The sequence below is a fragment of the Eschrichtius robustus genome, chromosome 5 (genome assembly GCF_028021215.1).
Source record: "Eschrichtius robustus isolate mEscRob2 chromosome 5, mEscRob2.pri, whole genome shotgun sequence".
Lineage (NCBI taxonomy): Eukaryota > Metazoa > Chordata > Mammalia > Artiodactyla > Eschrichtiidae > Eschrichtius > Eschrichtius robustus.
The window spans coordinates 35211054-35232927 of NC_090828.1; the positions used below are offsets into that span (position 1 = coordinate 35211054).

At 43.8% G+C, this 21874-nt stretch overlaps 1 protein-coding gene across 1 annotated transcript in view; it reads right to left on the bottom strand.

The window, feature by feature from the left end:
- Positions 1–465: 465 nt before the first annotated feature.
- Positions 466–21874, bottom strand: part of AOX1 (aldehyde oxidase 1) — a 72457-nt gene continuing 51048 nt past the window's right edge. Inside the window, exons 26-35 of the mRNA XM_068544690.1 lie at positions 19751–19978; positions 14850–14945; positions 12845–12973; positions 12071–12145; positions 10600–10652; positions 9272–9386; positions 5914–5979; positions 2673–2861; positions 1876–2043; positions 466–917 (exon numbers count right to left, since the gene is read on the bottom strand). Coding sequence (XP_068400791.1) covers positions 867–917; positions 1876–2043; positions 2673–2861; positions 5914–5979; positions 9272–9386; positions 10600–10652; positions 12071–12145; positions 12845–12973; positions 14850–14945; positions 19751–19978 — 1170 coding nt within the window. The 3' untranslated portion in view covers positions 466–866. The remainder of the gene's footprint in view (positions 918–1875; positions 2044–2672; positions 2862–5913; positions 5980–9271; positions 9387–10599; positions 10653–12070; positions 12146–12844; positions 12974–14849; positions 14946–19750; positions 19979–21874) is intronic.

Sequence of the window (21874 nt, forward strand, 5' to 3'; positions counted from 1 at the left end):
TCCATCATTTTGATTATAGCCGTCCTAGTGGGTGTGAAATGATATCTCACTGTGGTTTTGATTTGCATTTTCTTCATGACTAATGAGTTTGAGCATCTTTTCATGTGCTTATTGGCCATCTAGATGTCTTTGGAGAAATGTCTATTTAATTCCTTTGCCCATTTAAAAATTGGGTTATTTATCTTTTTATTGTTGAGTTGTAAGAGTTTTAAAATATATTCTGCACACTAGATCTTTATCATACATATGATTTGCAAATATTTTCAATATTTTCTCCTTTTCTGTGGTTTGTCTTTTCAATTTCTCATAGTCTCTTTTGAAGCCCAAAAGTTTCTAGTTTTGATTAAGTTCAATTTATCTGGTTTTTTCCTTTGGTCCTACAGACTCTTCAGACATAGCGCCTAGATCCATTCTGACAAGAAAAAGAGGGTGATAGCAGATGGGGACAAATGAGAAAATGACAACTTTACAGTTCATACTAATAAAATTATTTAGAAAATTGCCTTTCACTAGACAGTATAATTTCTGTTGGTGGATACAAGCCAACTATGAATCACATACAAACCATCATCTTCCATTCCATTCAGCTGGATGGATTTAAGGGACAGAATAATAAAGAATACCATTCTAGAGGAAACCAGTTAGCATTTATGCCATTTAAAATACGATTTCTAAATTGCTTAAGCATATCTACCAAATTCCAAATGGAACATTTAAAATCAGCATCCTATAAAAGCAATACTCTGTGAAATGATTTCTGAACTATGAAAATTTGTCTTTCAGACCCATCATCCTAGAGCATTGAGACTGGATAGATTGCTTTGTTGGAAGAGCCACCCCATCTTCGCCAGAGGTTTGTATTTGATTCATATGGGTACACTCCAAGGAACATAGGATCCAGGTTCATCTCTTGGAATCTGGAATAAAAGGACAAGTTTGGATGTTTGCAACTTGGAAAATGTTTGTGACGTGTGACAAACAGCAGACTATAAAATAGGATAAAAACCACCCAGAGGGTGACCAGGACAATGAGAGGTCTGGCCATGACAGTATGAGAAACGTGGAGGAATCCAGGAGAAGACCAAGGGTCGGGCGGGGCAGGACAGCTATGAGAGTCATCTCATGCTTGAAGAGGGACAAAGGAAAGGTGGAATCAGCCTCTGTGCTTCTCCAGAGTGAAGCGGCGATTCGTGGGGTTTAGGAAGAGCTATAAGGGGTAACGTGAAGAGCCATCATGAGAGGAGGTATAGGAGGGGGCTCTCCCCTCAGTATAAGGAGTAACTTGTTTACAGTCAGAGGGGTCACTGTGAATGGCGTGACCTCCTCCCACAATGAAAAATCCCACTGGAAACGCCCAAGGAGAGCTGAGTTGTTTGCTCAGCCGGAGGCGGGGCGTGGCGGGAGGGGGCGTGGTCTGCAGGAGGGATTCCTGCTGCTGGGGGTTGGGAAAGGGCCTGTCCTACTGTGAGGTTCAGATCAGGAATGGCACATACTCCCAGTGGTTTGGAAGGAAGTTTAGTTTGTCCTCTAAACTTCCTTCCGAGGAAGTTAGATTGTGGAGGTGGCCCAGATTCTTGGCCTGGGATTCTTGGGTTCAGGGCACAGTTCCTGAACTTTATCCCTGACTAATGTGTCCTGGGAAGGGAACAAAACTAAGGAGGAATATGCAATTGCTGAATGAAGAAATGAAGAATGAACCTTTCTTTTTTAGTGGTGTAGAACTGAGCCCCACTGCAGGCAGGCTGCTCTCCTGCTCAGATGTCTTCAGGATTCCTGTCATCTTTTCTTCCGTGGAAAACCACCATGGTGGGTCAATGAAACTTAACCACAAGCACAGGGGAAAAAAAAATTCAGACTTGTATGAGCAGAACCTACCATTTTTGTGAACTTGTCTTCACAGGCCATTCTAATCTTCTCTGGGGTCAGTGGACTATTGAGCTTCAACGGTCCAAACAGTCCTCTCTCCTGTCGTGCTGCACTTACCGCGTCCTGGATGGCGAAAAACACCGAACACCCCAGGAATACCCCAGACTCTCCCAGACCCTGGAAGGGAAACAAGTCAACTAGATTATGACTCTCTCTTTCTCTCTCTGTATATATATACATATGTATGTGTATTATGTATATGTGCATCTATAGGTACATATGTGCATGTACGGGTACATAAAATATTAAATATTACATGTACAACTTTTTCCTTTAAAAAGCTAATTCACTGTTTTAACCCAGTATTCCCATTCTTAGGATTCCAGCCTAAGGAAATGATCCCAAATGGAGAAAGCAGATATAGGCATGAAGATGATTGCTGGCACGAAGATGAAAAATCAGACAACCTGATGGTAATAGTAGTTTGTGTTGGTCTCCACGATTTGGAGTATTTTTTAAAAATTTAATGTTGTTAAATTACTTTAAAATTAAAATGTTTTGGGAATTCCCTGGTGGTCCAGGGTTTAGTACTCCGTGTTCCACTGCGGGGGGCACAGGTTCAATCACTGGTTGGGGAACTGAGATCCTGTAAGCCGCATGGTCGCCAAAAAAAAAAAAATGTTTAACAGGGCTTTTTTCCCCTACAATACTGTCAAAACCCCCAAACAACCAAGAGATGAATGTAGCCCCTCCCTCCTGGCACAGATATCACGTAAACATGCATTTATTCATAGAGCACAGCTTACCTTAGACGAATACAGGGTATTTGAGTTTTGAGACGGAGGCAACAAAGAAACGTGCAACTCCGTGGGGATGTCACAGATGGCAGGGATCTTATATTGGTTTGGGCCCCGAGTGTACAGGACCCCCTGAGGAGAATAATTCAGTTCCTCTATTGTATAAAGTCCCATGCCTTGAATAAATGCACCTTCAATCTGAGGCAAAAAAAAAAAAAAAATTCCATATATGAGAAAAGACAGTCAACAGTAACATTTCACCTTCTTGCTGGTAGTCTGAATTTTAAAAATGCAGTTGGATTTACAAGCAGCTTATGCAGCTCAGTAACAAAAAAACAAACAACCCAATCCAAAAATGGGCAGAAACTATATGACATAAATCACAGCAAGATCCTTTTTGACCCAGCTCCTAGAGAAATGGAAATAAAAACACAAATAAACAAATGGGACCTAATGAAACTTAAAAGCTTTTGCACAGCAAAGGAAACCATAAACAAGACCAAAAGACAACCCTCAGAATGGGAGAAAATATTTGCAAATGAAGCAACTGACAAAGGATTAATCTCCAAGATTTACAAGCAGCTCATGCAGCTCAATAACAAAAAAACAAACAACCCAATCCAAAAATGGGCAGAAGACCTAAATAGACATTTCTCCAAAGAAGATATACAGATGGCCAACAGACACATGAAAGAATGCTCAACGTCATTAATCATTAGAGAAATGCAAATCAAAACTACAATGAGGTATCATCTCACACCGGTCAGAATGGCCATCATCAAAAAAATCTAGAAACAATAAATGCTGGAGAGGGTGTGGAGAAAAGGGAACCCTCTTGCACTGTTGGTGGGAATGTAAACTGATACAGCCACTATGGAGAACAGTATGGAGGTTCCTTAAAAAACTAAAAATAGAACTACCATACGACCCAGCAATCCCACTACTGGGCATATACCCTGAGAAAACCATAATTCAAAAAGAGTCATGTACCAAAATGTTCATTGCAGCTCTATTTACAATAGCCAGGACATGGAAGCAACCTAAGTGTCCATCATCGGATGAATGGATAAAGAAGATGTGGCACATATATACAATGGAATATTACTCAGCCATGAAAAGAAACGAAATGGAGTTATTTGTAGTGAGGTGGATGGAGTTAGAGTCTGTCATACAGAGTGAAGTAAGTCAGAAAGAGAAAAACAAATACAGTATGCTAACACATGTATATGGAAGCTAAGAAAAAAAAAAAAAAGGTCATGAAGAACCTAGTGGCAAGAGGGGAATAAAGACACAGACCTACTAGAGAATGGACTTGAGGATATGGGGAGGGGGAAGGGTAAGATGTGACAAAGAGAGAGAGTGGCATGGACATATATACACTACCAAACGTAAAATAGATAGCTAGTGGGAAGCAGCCGCATAGCACAGGGAGATCAGCTCTGTGCTTTGTGACCACCTAGAGGTGTGGGATAGGGAGGGCGGGAGGGAGGGAGATGCAAGAGGGAAGAGATATGGGAACATATGTATATGTATAACTGATTCACTTTGTTATAAAGCAGAAACTAACACACCATTGTAAAGCAATTATACTCCAATAAAGATGTTAAAAAAAAATGCAGTTGAAGGGGGTTTTCAGCATGTCTTGGAGTATGTCTCCAAATGTTTACTTACAAGTTCACCTCGAAGCATGTCTGAACATCTTAGCGCTAAGTTCACTCAAAGGACTTGCATTCGAATCTCAGCCTGGCATTAAAATTGCAGCTCTGGAAGAACCCTCAGAGAGCCCGTAGCCCAAATGCCCTGACTTCTTCTGCCTACAGGGCAGATGAAACGCTCTCTGCCTGGTTGGCCACAGACCCCAGCACCCCAAGAAAGGCTCTCGGGGCTCCGGAACCTTAGCAGCTCATGCCACTCCTCACTCACGAGCCTGCTGGCCTCACACCTCTGGACTCAGTTTCCTCGCCTGTAACAGGAAGGGTTTGAACCGTGTGCTTGCTTAGCTTCCTTTACAGCTTTAAAATGCTCCGGTTCTTAGATGTCAGCACGTGGACAAAATTCCCCTTCCACACAGACTTCTGATTTCTGAGTCTCTTCTTCCTTTCTTTCCTTCCTGTGGCCATATTTTCTCCACCCATCTCCATCCTCACTTCTATCTATTAGCAGAGATGTTCTTCTCTACCACGATGTTAGAGGAAGCTTCCTAACACTCCAGACTGCTCCCCGGGGCCAAGTCCCCTCCACCCGCTAAGTGAGGTGCCTGTCTTTGGAGGCTTCCACCAACCCGGCCCTCTTTTGCTCCCTACCTCCAGCCTCACGTCCTGCTCCTGGGACATGGGTGAACGCGGCCACCAGCCTCTCCTCACTGCCAGCCATGAACACAAGGTGTGCAGGATCTTAGCTCTTTCTTTAGGTTGATTTCCTCCACTCTCCTCCCACCCGGAACACCTCTTCCTGCTCATTCTTTGACTACCTGGTCCACACCACTTCCTCCCGGAAGCCTGCTTTGACTTCTCCAACCCATACATTCTTCCCATTCTCCAGTCAATGTCCTAATTGGAGAGTCCCTAAGACTATACGCTCCATTGCGAGTAGGGAGCTGATGGCCCACTGGGGCTGAGGCGGGTAAAGAAAGTGAGTGAAGCTTCCAGAGAGCATGTGACTCTCTAAAGAAGCAGCCAATCAACTTTTCCTCGTGGAAACGGAGCTCCGGTGTTGACAAATTTTCTGTGTTTCCAAGAGATGCTAGCCATTTGAAAATTCATGTAAAACAGCTTGTGATTTTTCAATCTTGTTAATTATTTCAAATTTAAATTTTAAAATGTCTGTGGGCAAAATAAGCTACCCATCAACAGTTGCTGCTGTAACTATTTGACGTTTGCTATCTCAACCCAACATTAAACTCCCTGAAGCCAGAGCCCATCATCTCCCGAAGATTCAGCACTAAGCACTGCATTCTACTTCCAGCCCACAGGTATGGGGCTCACTTTTCACCTCTAGGCTTAGTCCTGCTCATTCAAGCTCCCCAGTCACAGACTGTATGTTTTTTCAAAAGCTACCTGAAACACCTTTGTTCCCTTCCCTTTTTTAAGCACTAAGAGATTTGAGTTCCGTGGCTGTCCTGAACAAAAGATTCTGAATAAAGGGATAGAATAAGAAGATGGTGAATAAGCCAGCGGGATGTGTTCCTGGCAGATCCCCCAGAAGTTCTGACTTTTACAAATAGGGAGTCAGGAAAGTCAGTTCCACATACCTGGCCTATGTCAAGGGCCGGATTTATACTGCAGCCAACATCCACGACAATGTCTGTTCTGATGTTCTAGTAATTAAAAAAAAAGTAAAAACGTTTAGTTTAATGAATACAACTTGGGGAGACAAAGTCGAGAAGCAGTTCCTGTCAGGATGGCATTGGAAAAGAACCTATCTTTGGGCCACATTATATTTCAGGAGAAAGAAGCAACAAAGTTTATTATGTATAACTTTCAAAGTTATATAAATACTCAACCAGCTTAATCAGTGATTTATTTTTCTTGGAAACAATAGGAGAGAAAAATATTTACTTGACTTTGATTCCAGCTGAGTGATGTAACATATTCAGTTTAATCCACTACAACAAACAGAACATATGCCACAGAAAACAGGAAATGTCCCTGGCCCTCTTGATCCTTGTTGCAAAACTTTGTGGCTACCACACAACCCCACATTCAGAGTCCAACTGGCTGGGTGACAGTTACTGAATCAAGAACTCAGGGTACATCAGCAAAAAATTTGTTATCTGCTATTTTACATTTTTCATTTTTAGAGCAGAGCAGAGATTAAATCTAACGTTACAACTTTGGTGACCAAAAGTTCTCTGATAACCTACAAATGAGGAGAACGACAGCAGGCCCAGCCAGGCTGGTGGTGACACCTTTGCTCCCCTGCAGGTCTGTACCTTCTTTTATGTGACATATGGTCTTTGTCATGACAGATTCTACTTATAATTATTAATGGAACAAAGGAAACCCAAGAATTTCCTTATTTGATCTGGGACTTTCATCTAGCATTTTTCTTAAGTAAATTAGATAGTGATCTAGAATGTTTAACTATAATAAAACTTCAGGCACCCACCCCTCTTATTTAAAGACTCAGTGAAATGTAAATTTCTCCTCCACACCAGTTAGCAAGGCTGGTGGCCTCTTCTAGGAGACCAGTGGCCTCAACTGGAGGCGAGCAGGGGTGCTCTCAATTCTGCAGTGTTAGTGAAGCTTTTGCTTTCAAGGCTGTGGACTTAACTGCTGTCTGCACTGTCATTTGATAGCGCTGTTTTAGGCTGTGGCAGCCAGACTCCACGATGGCCCTCGATGACCCCCACCTCCCCGTATTCACGTCCTCATGCAGCCCGCTCCCACACTCTACCAGGGGTGGTTTGTGTGATCAGTAGGATACGGCAGAAGTAATAGTTCATCACTCTGAGATTAGGTTGACTGTGGCTTCTGTCTTGGGTTCTATCTTAATCACGCATACTCTCTCTCTCTCCTTTTCCTTTGGACCAATCCCTCACGGGGAACCAGCTTTCACATCCTGAGGACACCGAAACATCCTATGGAGAGGTCCATGTGGTGAGGAATGGAGACCTCTGGCCAACAGCCAGTGAGAAACTGAAGCTTCCTGCCAACAACCACGCAATGCAGCTTGGAATCGGATTCTCCAGCTGCCATTGAGCCTTGAGATGACTGCAACCCTGGCCGACAGCTTGGCGGTAACCTCATGAGGAAACCCAAGCCAGAATCACCCCAATAAGCCACTCCCAGGTTCCTGACCCTCAGAAATGGTATCAGCTAATAAATGTCTGTTAAAGCAATTCCATCAATATGAAGAGAATTTCTGAAAAACAGGCCACAGGGAGGTCCCTTAGTGGGATGTCACATTACGGCCTTTTGCCTTGGGGTGATGCCTAACCTGAGCCTCAGATCCAGCTTTGATGAAGACATCTGATAAGGCTGTTTCATGCATCTCTTAAGATTGTTCAGTTGGGCTTCCCTGGTGGCGCAGTGGTTAAGAATCCGCCTGCCAATGCAGAGGACACAGGTTTGAGCCCTGGTCCGGGAAGATCCCACATGCCACCGAGCAACTAAGCCCGTGCACCATAACTACTGAGCCTGCGCTCTAAAGCCCACGAGCCACAACTACTGAGGCCGCATGCCACAACTACTGAAGCCCTTGCACCTAGAGCCCGTGCTCCGCAACAAGAGAAGCCTCTGCCATGAGAAGGCTGCGCACTGCAATGAAAGAGTAGTCCCCGCTCGCTGCAACTAGAGGAAGCCCGTGCACAGCAACTATGACCCAACACAGCCAAAAATAAATAAATAAATAAATTTATATAAAAAAAAGATTGTTCAATAAATTATAAGAGCACACCTTAACATTTCATACCAAGGCTAATTATTACCCTGTTCTTAGATCTTAACAAGACCAAGGCATATGCAAGACACAAGGAAACCCAAATGATTAAGTCTTCACCAACATTTTCTTCGAGGGAGGGGGGATGTAGGAATCAGTTAGCATGAGAGAACTTTCTACTGAACTCCCTAACACAGGACAGCTACCGTAGCATGAAAAGCATGCTTAGAGTGCTCATTGTCTTGCCCCAGTCCAAGTTTCCCCAAAAGTAATCTGGTTTGAATCAGAATCCAGACGAGCTAGATACTTGAATGGGCAGATTCAATAAAGGTGTAGGTTCAATAAGGGTGTATATAATTTCAAAGATTAGGCTGACTACAGTTTAAAAACATACAGGCTGGAGACATATTAAGTGAAAATTTATATTTGATCACAATCCAAGATGCAGTCACTAAGGATGTTTGGAAATATCAAGAACTAGAGCTTGCCTCTGGGTAGGTTTTGGGCAGATTATCACATGACAGTTGTGAGGGTATCACAGTCCCATTTAATCCATCGATGATCATTTATTGTTATTGATAGTGGCAAGGGGCTTCATTTACCCTCAAAGCCCCAGCTACAAGAGGAGAAACTCTTGAGTCCTTGAAGCAGGAGCGTGTGTGTGTGTGTGTGTGTGTGTGTGTGTGTGTGTGTGTGAGAATCTGTGTGCGCATCTCCTCATAGCATTCCTTAAAAGCATAAGGATGCTCTTAAACTATCTAAAAAGCAGGACCTAGCTGGACCAAAGATATCAAAAGCTGCCCACTAGCTCCCCTGGGCTGGCCCTTGGTGCTTGTTAGCAGATTGTGGATGCTTATGAAATCCTTCAAGAATGCCATATGATGGCATTTCATGCAAGAGGAAGCCCCCTGTAGGCTGTGTTTCTACATCGAAGCCCCCTGTAGGCTGTGTTTCTTCCTTGAAGCCCCCTGTAGGCTGTGTTTCTTCCTTGAAGTGATTTTTTTTCCTGATTCCATTTGAAAGAGCAGGCGAAACAAAGAAGAGAGGCTGCCAGTTGTTTTCCACATAAAACACCGAGGCGATTGCTGAGCTTCTATTTTCCTTGGTAAAACAGACAAATTATCCTTAGGCCGATTACATGGTGCCTCTCTGGTGCTAGGACAAATGGAATATGTGGAAAATAGATGTATCTAGAGTTCAACTTGAAGACCTTCCCAATTGGTACTGACCTTATGAGCACCTGTCAGACAGTCTATCTCAACCTCGGAACAGGCAGCTCCATAAACAAAGTATTCGAAAGGACGGCCTTCGCCCGTCTCCCAGTTCATGTTCGACTCATAACCCCTGGAGGAAACAGAATTCTTGAGGAGCGTTGTTAAGTGATCAAGTCCCCTAACTGCAGACCACAACGATTAAACAGACCCGTTAAGAGCTGTGCTCAATTTGTATGCACAGCAAACCAGAGGAGTGCACATGCACAATGATGTGTAGCACATAATACATGCAATAAGTCTGCTGAATAAATAAATATTTACTTCTTTCTTATTAAACTTGCTTTGCCTGGTAAAAACATGAAACCACTCCCTACCACTGACTCCTTATGCTTGGAAGTTAACTGCTGACTGTATGGATATCCTGTTGCTTTTGGCTAATATTGGGTCATGTAATCCTATCGTCATCAGATTTGGGGGATTCCACCTGGATTTTACACCAAACACTACATCAAAGGTGCACGCTTGCCAGTTCACCTGTCTTGCTGGCTCTAGGATTCAGCCTTCTGTGCGAGGGATCAGGCCCCTTGGCTCTCATTCTGTGCCACTACTCTGGTCGCTCCATCAGGCACCATGGCCTGCTCTGTTCCTAACTGTTCTTTAAGAACACCAAACAAATGCCACGGTAGAAGAGAAGCATAGGCCAGAAGCTTGCCAGTACTTTCTACCCTTCTCTCCTCTGCTCTGCCCATTCTGGAGGGGTTTATTCCTGATAGCCAATTCCTGATAGCCCGGGACTCCCCTGACAAGTGGCAAAGAGACAAAATCAGGTATGGCTCTCTATATCACTCTGTTCTCTGATGGCTTCCACTCTCCATTAAAATAACTCGATAAATTGATAGATTCTTTTCCAAAGTGTCTGAGTTGACAACACATAGTTATTGTCAAATTCTTATATTTTGCCAATCTAGAAGGTGTGAAATGGTATTTATCTTATTATGGGTTTAATTTGCATCCCTTTCCCTTCATTTCCTAACTTAAGGGACACACTGAGTTTTCAACAAAAGGTCAACCACTGTTGTGGGTTCCAAGCACTAACCCCCAGGGAACCCTCTAGTACTTCCCAGTATGATTTGAATCATCGATTCAGCTGTATTTTATTTGTGTGTCTATTTTTTCCCAGGCTTTCTGGAAATTTGGATTAAGTAGCACCTAAATGTTCTTTATAACAGTGGGTTAACACAAGGTACAAAATCATTTTTTGCCAAAATGTCAAACAGAAATGAAACTTCCCCTCAAGATACCGCTGCTATTTTCCATAGCATGTGATTGAAAGGACTATTTACCTGAAGTATCCAGTAGCTGAAAGACTAATGCTTTCATCAAAAGCAGCCTGTGCCTGGGAGAGAAGAATACAACGTGATGCAATAAAGATGTTTAAAGTAAGAATCACTCGAGACTTCAATATTAATTTTACTCTGTTAAATAAAGTGATCAGTAGTAATAACTAGGAAGGACCAAGTTTAATTTATTCCTTTCAGCATTTTCCATCTCTATAGGCATTTATGGTTCACTGCTTGTAGGCATAGCATTTGTTCAATGCATATCATCATAATAAATGACTCCCATGGTATGTTACACTTATAGATTGGACTATTGTGGGCAACACATGTTCTGCTTATGAAGAATTTCACTCAGTCACCTGGAAAGACTTAGCCTATTAACACAGAACATTTCAGGAAAAAATGGGTGGTCAGACACTTAATTTTAATATCATGTATCCATAACAGACTTAGGAGAGGGGTACAATCTTGCTGAATTGTACCATTTATACCAAAAGTTCTCCTGACTCTGCAGTGTACACAGTTGACTAAGATACAAAATGATGTCCCCAAGTCTGAGAAAGAAAAATGTGAGAAGTGCAACCATTACAGAAGAAAGTGGGTTGAATGGCAGCAGTTTTTGATGGTGGAGGACCAACTCTCTTGCACTGCATCTCTCTCCATCTTTCTCCAACCAGAGTCTCCCAGGAAGCACTGGGCAAAGGGCAGAAATAAATATGCCCAGAAAGGATTGAGAGCTCCTATAAATATGAACTACGGAATGAATCCTAACTCTATGGAATAGCAGGAGCCATTTCTAAGGAAGACTCTCCAATGTTATTTCCTCCAGACCAGTGCTTTAATATGACTTGACATCCTAGAACTGTCAGCCTTCAGTGGGTATCCATTCCACACCATCTGGTACTTTAGAAGCTGTTACTCTGAAAAGTTTCCTAGTTGACTTTAGAATGTGTGTCTTCTCATCCAATTAGATTTTAGGTAGATGAAAGGAAGCAGTTGAATATTTCTATTCCATTTAGTGCCTACTACTTGCTGAATATATACCCAAATGGCTTGGTTTCCTCCGTCTAAAAGAGTGCTTATATGATTTTTACTTTTATAACAGGATGCTAGTGTTATCTTCCAATTTTAGGAACAGGGGAACCCCCAAAAAAGAACAAATAGATGGACTGCTATTATCTAGAAAATACCTAGATTCCTTAGGAAGAAACATTAATTAATTCTTGATTAAAACAAGAGTTCTGGACACAAGAACCATCTTTTCTCTAATAGAGAATTGTCCCAGATGTAGGAGTTCCTCCATCATGCTGTGATAATATTTCCACATGCCGAGAGCCAAAGGCCTCTATTGATCATGATGTAACTGCAGTACCTTTTAATGTGCCCTTTCTACTGATATTTGATTCACACACCTCACTCTCCTCTCTCTTTTTTTTTTCCGTAACATACAACACAAAGTAACAGTGATTCTCACCCAGTCCTTCCAAGTGCCTCCAGGATTCTTGCTGATGATGGGTTCAAGGCGTTTTAGAAGAGTTTGACAAGCATCCTAGGGATTATTTTTTAGTTAAAATTATGACCATAATGTCACACGAACAACAATTTCAAAAACACACTATTATGTGCTGTTGCATAGGCTTATTTCAGAGGCTCATGGTACACGGAGAAGGAAGACACCAACCCCGTAAGAGGTGGTGTGAAAGGTCTCATGGGGGTGGGGATGAAGCGTGAGCTGGTCTTAAAGACAGACCGCCTGGGATGGGGGCCTTGTAAGCCCTGCTAAGCGGTCAGGACTTAAGAGAAAAACTGTTGATAAACCACCGGTTTTTAAGCACAGCATGGTCAGATTTATTTTGTGGGAAAGCTTTCCCTGGCTGCAGGAAGCCAGAGTGAAAGGCAATGAAACTGGGGTGGACAGACAGAGCCTTGCGATGGCCCTGACAAGAGGCGCAAGTTTGAACCAAAGCAGCCGTGGTACTGCAACCTGGAACTGGAAAGAGACATTTCTGAGTAGAACTGATAGGGCTTGGGGACAGTGAGCTGTCAGGAGTGAGGGAGAAAGGAGGTGGCATCTCCCGCTCAGGGGAGTGGCCAGTCCTGGACATTGACTGAGCCCCCGACTGGGGGAAGGCGCAGTTTTCCCCAAGAGGGTGTGGGAAGGAGACAAGGGCTGGATTGATTTGCAGCATCTTCTGAGCTCCAGCCTTGATGGGGTTCATGATTTGGGTGCCACTGCAACAATTTTTACCTTTACTGCCAACCCATTGAGATCAGCCACCACGGAACCTCCAGAGATGTTTGCATTAGGGACGGTTTCTGTGCTTGTTCCCCGAAGGTGGATGTTGGACAATGGCATCCTTAATTCACGACTGGCCACCTAGATTTTAGAAGAGATCTTCTTTCACTTTTCTTTGGTTAGTCATAGACCCGTGCACTTAGCACATGGTAGCATGTGTGTGGAACACCCCCATGCCCAACTGGAACAAGCGGCAGGACCACGAATTCTTCCAGCCACAAGAACTTCCTCTTGTCTAAGACCCCGTAGCTAGTCTGGCCCCCCCAGCACTGAGCACACTTTCTTGTTCTTTGACTTTCTTTTGTGCAATAGCACCAGGAAGAGGAGGTGAGGCCCCAAGCCAAGGCAGGAAGAAATGTTTCATGTCTTCATCATCATGAAATCAACACCTTCAAGGCCTCTCCTACCTCTGCACTCTGCCAGATTCTAGCAAATCTGACTTCATCAGAGAGGAGATGCCTTATCCACATTTCTGGAGATGCTCCAGGAAGAGAGCATTTCTGAGAAAGGACAATGGCTTTGTTAAAGCAGCTGCACCAACCGGAGATCCCAGAAGTACATGGTGCCAGTGCCACTGGCCAACATAAGGACTTAGCTAGCTGCTAGGTTCTTCCTTTGTGTTTAATGACAGGGAAAAATCATACTACTAATCTCAGCTGGTTCCACATTCTCTTTCCTGCTAGCAGCATGGCTTAGTTGAGTTTGTCCACAATTACGACAGGGGCATAAGGCATACAGAGCCCTCCCCATCACTGGCTTTCAGAAGACTGCCTACACAAAGTGCATAGGCTTAGAACAGAAAGGTTTCTGGTGGCCCAATAAGGAAAACACGGAAGTCTCACCCCAGAAAGGGGGACAGGTATGACCACACAATTCTCAAGTGAGTGATAACATGAAATAAAACATATATTCAGCCCCTCTATGATCAGAAAAGTGCAAATTAAAGCAATAATGAGATACTTTCCTCTATTAAATTATCTAAGATATTTTTTTTAAACAATCCATAACGTACAATGTTGGGTAGTGGTGTAATGTGATGGATACTTTCTGGAAAACAATTTGGTAACATGTGTCAAGTGACTTAAGATATATTCTGTGACCCAGTAATTCCATTCCTGGAATTTATTTTTTAAAAAAATCATTGGTTTGATCACAGGTTTATGGACAAAAATGTTCACTGAAGTGTTCAACAATTGGGGATGGCTAAATAAATTATACAGACATATACATGCAGCATTAAAAATCATGATTGTAAAGAATTCTTAATGACAGGAGGAAATGGTCACTCTCTATAAGGATAGGTGAAAATCCAGGATACAAAATTATGTAAACAGAATGCTAGTGATTTTTTGAAAAAGAAAAAAAGTCAAAATAGACCCCAAAACAGTGATTATTGCTAAGTGGTGGAATTGTGCAGCGTTTTCTAAGATAATGTTTGCCTTTCAAATGTTTTATAATCTGTAATATTACAATAATTAGCAAAATAGAAACAGTAGCTAAAAGTTATTCTAAAATAATTGAGCAAAAAGAAAACTGGTAGTTGTTTGGTTAGAAATATCAAATGTGTTTTATACTATCAGTTGTTCAGAGTCCTTACTTTAAAAAGGGCAAGAAATAATGCAATACATCAGAATTTCTAAATCTTTTTATTGCCCAGCAAAGATTCAAAAAAGACAACACACTTGTTAATATATCCAAAGGAAAGCAGCAAATGACCATACAACCTTCTTTAGCAATAAGACAACCAGAGGCTATTCTACCACATTCTTTTAGGAGGGTCAGTTACAAAACTGGCTTGTTTACCCAGTTTCTGTGAATAGCTTAGCAGTTGAAGTAGTCAAAGCTAAGGTCTCCTATCCTTTTTATTTTGGAACAGAAAATGTACACTCCAAGTTTCTCTTTCATACACATATCTACAAGCACACATCCGACTTAATCCAATTATTTGCATTCTTACCTGAATCATTTTAGTGTGGACCCCCTGCCCCATTTCAATTCCACCATGAGTCACCAGCACAGACCCATCTAGATAAATGTGAACCAGGGCAGCAGCCTAAGCAAAAAAGATGAAAACAGTTGCCACGATCTTTTTGATTGACATTATCACATATCTTGTCAATTAGAAAACCTTTTCCCTGTAAAGCATCCCCTCCCTCCTTTCCACATGTGCCAAAATAAACACAGACCCTTTCCCCATTGCCCTGAGAGCACTGAGCAGAGCCAGGGCAAGGCAGGGACAGGTGTTGCCTCATGATCATCCCACAAGAGGCCAGCTTGTTGCTGGACGGCTGTGAGTCTGGGGCAGGATTATGCTGCTTACGCTATTTCCTCAGTAGAACAGCTCAGTGCACTGGTACCTTCAAGGATCCCCCCTACCCAGGGTGGAACAATAATCTGGATTTGGGTTTTTTGGGGGAGAGGGTGTCAGTTTTAAATGCAAAGTTAAGTATAGATAGTTTGGGGAAGAAGGAAGACTTGTTTACATGAACACTTATCCCCATAGTTGTAGGTATGTTATAGAGAAGCAAAAATAAAAATCCAAATAAGATGGGGCAGATAGACATTACTTTTTTGCTGCAAAATGAGCTAAGCCCACCCTCAATCATCTTGGCCCAGAGTTACAGGGCTTTAGAGTTTGAAGAGAACTTGGAAGTAATCTTATCTAACTACACAGCTCCCACAGGAATACAGAAGGAGCCAAACAGCTAACATAGAATAAAAGGCTGCTGTGGTCAGAAACACCGAGGCTCTAAGCTAAGCATGTTTTACAGTCAATAGGAATGTGCCTTCTTGCCAAGTCTGCTTGTGCTAAACTAGGGGGTATGGAGATGGGCCAAGAGACTGAGATATCCCAGGAGACTGCAGAAAATGTGAATGGCGTCTTCACTTTGAGTCTCCAGCATACGAGCAATATTAACAGCATATGGTCCTAGAGAAAAATGCTTCTAGTGGTTCCACTGTGGTTCAGGGGGCCTGCAAGGCACACCTTTACTGCTGCTCAACTGGAAAGTGCCAGCCTCTTAGATGTAGTCTAGGCCAGCCAGGGGTCACTAAAAGCTATCGGCTAGGTTTCTTAATATCTAAGCTTCTATGCAGAGTGGCATAATAATCTAGGATTTGTAAAGGCAGGTCTTCAGAAAATTCTGGTAACAAGCTGATTTCCATTTAATGAAGCTAAAATTTTTAAGCCTTGCTTTACTCACTTAGATTATTTATAAACAACCCTGGTCAGAAGTGAAAGTCAAGGGAACTGCATGTCAATCACCAGATATGCCCAAGGAAAGGAGTGCATTCCTAGATAGATGTTTTGCCCACCAGAAGGACCTTTATAGCCACCTGTGGGCCATGGGCCACACTTGGACAGCTGCCTCTTTACTGGCATCCAAAGGTTCACACTACTCTAGCAAATGACAAGCAGAAGCCTCTAGCATTCCAAATCAGGCACTTTGACAGTGAAAATGGGCTCTATTTACCTGGTCAGCTGGTATAAACTAGGGATGTATTGAGAAAATGGGGACATAGGAGCACTTCCTCTGAGGACAAAGGCACATACACTCACAGCCCAAGGGAGACTCTTAGAACCTTAGGAAAGGCATCGTTGCCATAACAATCATATCCAAGTGCCTTGGGGAGATCCAGCAGAGCATGTTTTACTGTCTGTTGACGTATCAGTCCTGGAAACACTGTCTTGTGCTCCTGGTCATTTATTCTCTAAACAATAAAGATAAGGAGTGACATCCTCTACAGAGCACCCAGGGCGGGCTGCCCAGGGGTTGTGCACCAGACGGCAGGGGATGCCAGCTGCAGCGGCTGCTCCTGGGCTCCGTTCTACGGCACCTCTTTGTACTCTGCTGGAATGTAAGCCCCCTGGAAGGACAGTCCATGTCCTGAGGCATCCTTTGCAAAGCAACATAGTACGTCATGAGTAGTAAGTACTCAATAGAAGTTTGATAAATGAATTGGCAATAGGATAGCCATTTAATCTGCTCCTTAAGCTTGCAGACACTATATTTGGCCTCCTTGGCTCTGCAAGCAATTCAGGAGTTGCTTGTGGGTGAAATGTGTAGCTGGCACATGTGATTGAACTACAAGTACAGTGGATTGTGCATTTCCTTCATGTGTGACCCCACTGGCAGCAGCGCTCTGCCTGTGTGTCCAGGGCAGCATTTCTGTCCGAGACTGCTGAGTAACTTGTCCCATGTGCTGCTGCAGTCTTCTTGGGCCGCTTAAAATGTCGAATTTGGTTCAGTTAAGTGGCACCACCGGATGCTTCATCGTTAGCGCCACAAAGGATAATTCTGCAAAGCTGCATCTACGAAATCAGCACAACTGGCACGTGGGAACAGACAGTTCTCCAATATAAACTGGGAACTTAGTCTGTGAAATTTAAGTCCTCAAGCAATGACTGCTGGTGTTGGTGAGACGTGAGCTTTGACCCAACAGATTCCCAAAATGTCTCAGCCATTCAAACATTGGAGTTCCTCTTCTGTGCCAGGTGCCGTATGAAGGCAGTGGGAATATAGAGGTTCATTAGATACTGTGTGCACTTCAGTGCTCTGTCTAGGAATTAAATATTAATGCAGGTGAAGCATGTTTGACACCCTCAGCTGTTGGGAGCACAGTCCCGAAGTTAAGTCCTTGTTCTACCACTCACTAGCTGGATGTCCTTCCGTAGGAGAGCGGACCTCTGTGGGCTTCAGCTCCCCCTGCTATGAAACAGAATCACACCAGCCAACAGAGGGGAGATAGGGCTTAAATCAAGTGGGAAATTGCAAATCACCCAGCCTAGGGCCATACACACAGAAGGTGCTCTAGTTCCCCCCTCTATCTGCTTTGCTTCAGAACAGAGGCTTTCAGCGTATGGCTTCCAGGAAGCAGCCTGACTGATCTCAAACTCCTCAATTCAACTCTGCAATTCAGTCCTAAGCAAATGTTTTAAGCACAGAAGCTGGTTTCCAGGGAAGGATGGGAGGGGATGGTGGTGGCGGGGAGAGCTTCTCAGGAGCCTTTGAGAATGAATTTGTGCTGCTGGCTGTGGTCTAGTTTCTTCCCAGCTGAGCTGAATCCCACCTCAGTTCCCCCCAGAAGGTGCTATGGGGAAGCGGCTTGATGTAGCTGACAAAGCACAGCTTCTGGAGCCTCTGGGACATGAGTTCTAGCACCGGCCCCACCTCTCATTGGCTGTGGGACTCTGGACAAGTTATTTAAGCTCTCTGAGCCTCAGTTTCTCACCATTAACATAAGGTTACAAATCTTATAGGTTGCCCTGAGGGCTGAATGAGATAAAATCTAAAAGAACTTACAACATAGTAGGTGCTCAGTAATTATCGTTAATTTTTATCTACTTTTTGAGAAATTTCTGATGAGGGAAATGGGACAGACCTAGTGTCCTGTGGAGGCCAGGTATTAAGTAATGGCAACCATTGAACAGAGACAGCCTGCCATGTCTACCCACAGCTTAACGCCCCCAAATTTCCAGAAGATTCATATACAATGGAAATTGTTTTCTGCATGATCCTGGTCGGTGTACTCAAGGACAGATGGCCCAGACTGACCTCTTTGCTGGCTGCCGGCTAATCAGTTTGCCCCAAAACGATATACAAAGTTTTGTCACTGCTCGCTAACCCTTTTCTAGGGATAGTTTTCCCCCTTCCTTTCCTTTTTAATAACCTTGTTTTTGCCTTTATTCCTCAACCACAGCCTCTTGACTCTCTCATCTGAGTAAATTGTAGGCAGATAACTAAACAACATCTGTGCTGTTTTGCCATCGTAAACAGGAGAAGCATAGGAAGGTTGCAATCAGATCACCACTGTGTTGTTATGTGTTCCTCTGCGTTAACCCACCTACAATCAACGCTGCACGAAAATGTCCTGATGATTACATCGAGGCTGAGTCAGGATAGATGGGTGATGATGGGTGTGGAAATGGGGGAAGGACCTTCCTGCCTGCTTTTCCTGGCCTCCCCATCACACGGCTTACACACTAGTTCTCCTCACAGCCCCAGCCCCATTTATCCCTATTCTGTCAGCGCTCAACACACACACCTGCCGTACCCTCTTCATGGTTCAGCCAAAGGTGTGAACTCTGCGAAGGGGAGCGACTACAGTTTTGAGCGCTCTGCCACCTCATCCACATGTATGTATAGATACACATATGGACACGTAAGAACATAGGGAACAGGGTTTCCATGTCCCTGCTGTACAATGAGCGAGAATAAAGACCACCAGCTGTCCGGGTTAAGTTCCACTCAAGAATGAAGAGGTGGAAGCTGCAAGTGAGGTTTACCAACCAAGCAGGGAATTCATTTAATCAATTAAAGAAAGTAAACAACAAGTAGAGATTTTCAGTCCTCCCCGTGATACCTTTAACGGCTATAAAGTGAAAAAAAACTTCTACGATTGTGTTTGAAAAGATATTTAAATTATTTATTTTTCTGGATGTAGTTTTCCCCAACCCACCAAAAAGGGGAGGAGCACCGAGTGCCTTGCAGCTTCTTGTTACTATTTCATTTCCTGTTTCTATCTCACAGAATCAGAGTAGCTGAAGAGGAGTCTTGGGGGTCATTGGTCCCCACCCTTATTTTATACTTGAGTGATATGGGCCCACAGTGAGCTAACTCAGCTGTTCAATTCCAAGGTCAGGAATAGGTGCTGGGTCTCCCAATTTCCCAGCAAGAATGCTTGTCACCAACCCTGGGGAAGTGGGCAAAGTAGCTCTCGTCTCCTCTGGAGAAAAACTAGTTGGACGGAGCACAGCTTTGGGGAAGTTGAACAATTAGATATTGCAACCATATGGCTAATCCACCTTAATGGAAAGTTTCCTCAACACCTTTTGATTTGTCTGTTTGGAGAACTGACCTGACCAGCAGCAACTGATCCAAGGCCGACAGGAAACTTCAGGGGGACCATTGCCAGCCCCTTCTTCTTCCAGCAATTCTCCGAGTTGAATTTTTCTACGGCTGCTTTCCTTAGGGCGTAGGAAGACATGGCCATGCATTCTTTCCAACACTGGATCAGGTTCTTGGCATTAATCTCTTGTTTGTAGGGTGTTTGATCAATTTCCTTATACATGTTTATCGTTCGGACCTACAAAAGAGAAGGAGATCAAAAGGGTTGGTGGGGCACTAGGCAGACATAGTCTCTCCCACCCACTGTCCTCCTAGTCAAATTCTGCTCATTATAGAAAACCCAAACTGAGTTCAATCTACTCCTTGCTGAAGCCTTTCCCAACACATAACGTCTTCCTCTTCCTCTACTTAGAGCCTCTATCAAATGTGTTAGCACTTATATGCCTTCGATGCTGCTCTTGTGTAAGTTCAGAGGAAGGACTCCTTTCCTCATATTTCTTATGTAACTCAACAGTGCAGTCCAGGTACACTGTGGACTCTTAATTCCAGTTGTACTTGTGAGTATCTGTTGAAAGGTAATGCTGAATTTAATTCCAGGCTACATGATCCGTGTGATTTCGATTTTTCAGATGCTGAGGCAAGAGAAGACCACTCACTTCCAAACAGGAAACTATGAAAGTTTGTTTAAATATAGCCCATAACTAGGATGAAAAGCCAATTAAGAGATTCTATCCCAGGATGTCTGAAGCAGAGTAGAATTCTTCCTGAATTCCCAGAAATTGGTGACTAAGGCGCCCAGCTGAGAACAAAAGGTCAAGTACTTCACATTCTCAGCTGAGAAAACTCTCAGCAGTTGAGGCCAGCCCTCTCCCCAAGCTGACAGGGGCCATTACAGACATATCTTCTTCCCATCTCCCCCTCCAAAAAGTCCCAGATCATTATAAAAGGATGACTGGAAATTAGTGAGCTGTGCCATTTTGGGGAAGGTGGTTTTTTTTGTTTTTTGGGGTTTAAAAAATATATTTATTTATTTATTTATTTGGCTGTGCCAGGTCTTAGTTGCGGCACGCAGGATCTTTAGTTGCAGCACGTGGGATCTTTAGTTGCGGCACGCGGGATCTTTAGTTGCGGCATGTGGCACCTAGTTCCCTGACCAGGGATCGAACCCAGGCCCCCTCCATTGGGAGTGTGGATCTTAACCACTGGACCACCAGGGAAATCCCTGCTGTGGTGTTTTGAAGGATGGTTACTCTCTCCTCCATCTTCTCTGGGGATGAAGGGAGGTCATTAGCTGATCCTCCTCCTAGTGCTACCAATGTGACCGAACATCTGGGAAAGAGGCCATGGTGAGACAGCCAGGAAGGGAGGGGCAAGGGCCCCCCCTCACCCCACCAAGTTCAAGAGACATAAAGATGATGGCTCCTGCCTATGGTCACAAATTCTAGTGCTGGGGGGGGAAGGAGGTAGATGAATCAGGGACTGGGGCTTTCCATGGATGGCTGCAGCATGGGGCCAAGAGGCGTGGGCTTCAGGGGATGCTGCGTGAGGTGCCAGCTGAGGGTCAGTTGGAGATTTAATGCTTGCAGGGCACTGTCGATTTCTGAGAGGGCTGGCAGAAATGGAGCCCGGAGACAACATACTTGAAAAGTGGCTTCATCTAACCAAGAAGAGGACAGAGAGCTTGCTGGGAGAAGTCAGCTGGGGAGATGCTGTGTCTGCTTTCCCTGGTCCTCACGGGAGGGAGAAGGGGGCAGAGGGCACACCATCTGCCCACCCTAACTCTACTCCAGGATCCTGGGAAGGGAACCGAGCTTGTTAATGAACGAAATTGGGACCAAGACTTAAAGAACAGAAAGGAGGCCATTTTAGTAACTGAAATGACTCAGATGACAGCTGCCTAAGATGTTAAGGAAGCAGAGGAAAGAAGGGTTTGACAGAACTTATTAGTAGCAGTTATACTTCTAACCCATGGAGACTTCTCACTAACAATGAATCCAGAGCTCACTCCTCAATACCCTCTGCCCCAGGAGTTTTGAGGAGGAGCCCGAGTAAGACAAGGACCCCTGAACTCTGGAGTCCTGCTCTGTATTAACTAGTTAGCTGAGTTACCTCCAGCAAATCATGTAGCCCCTAT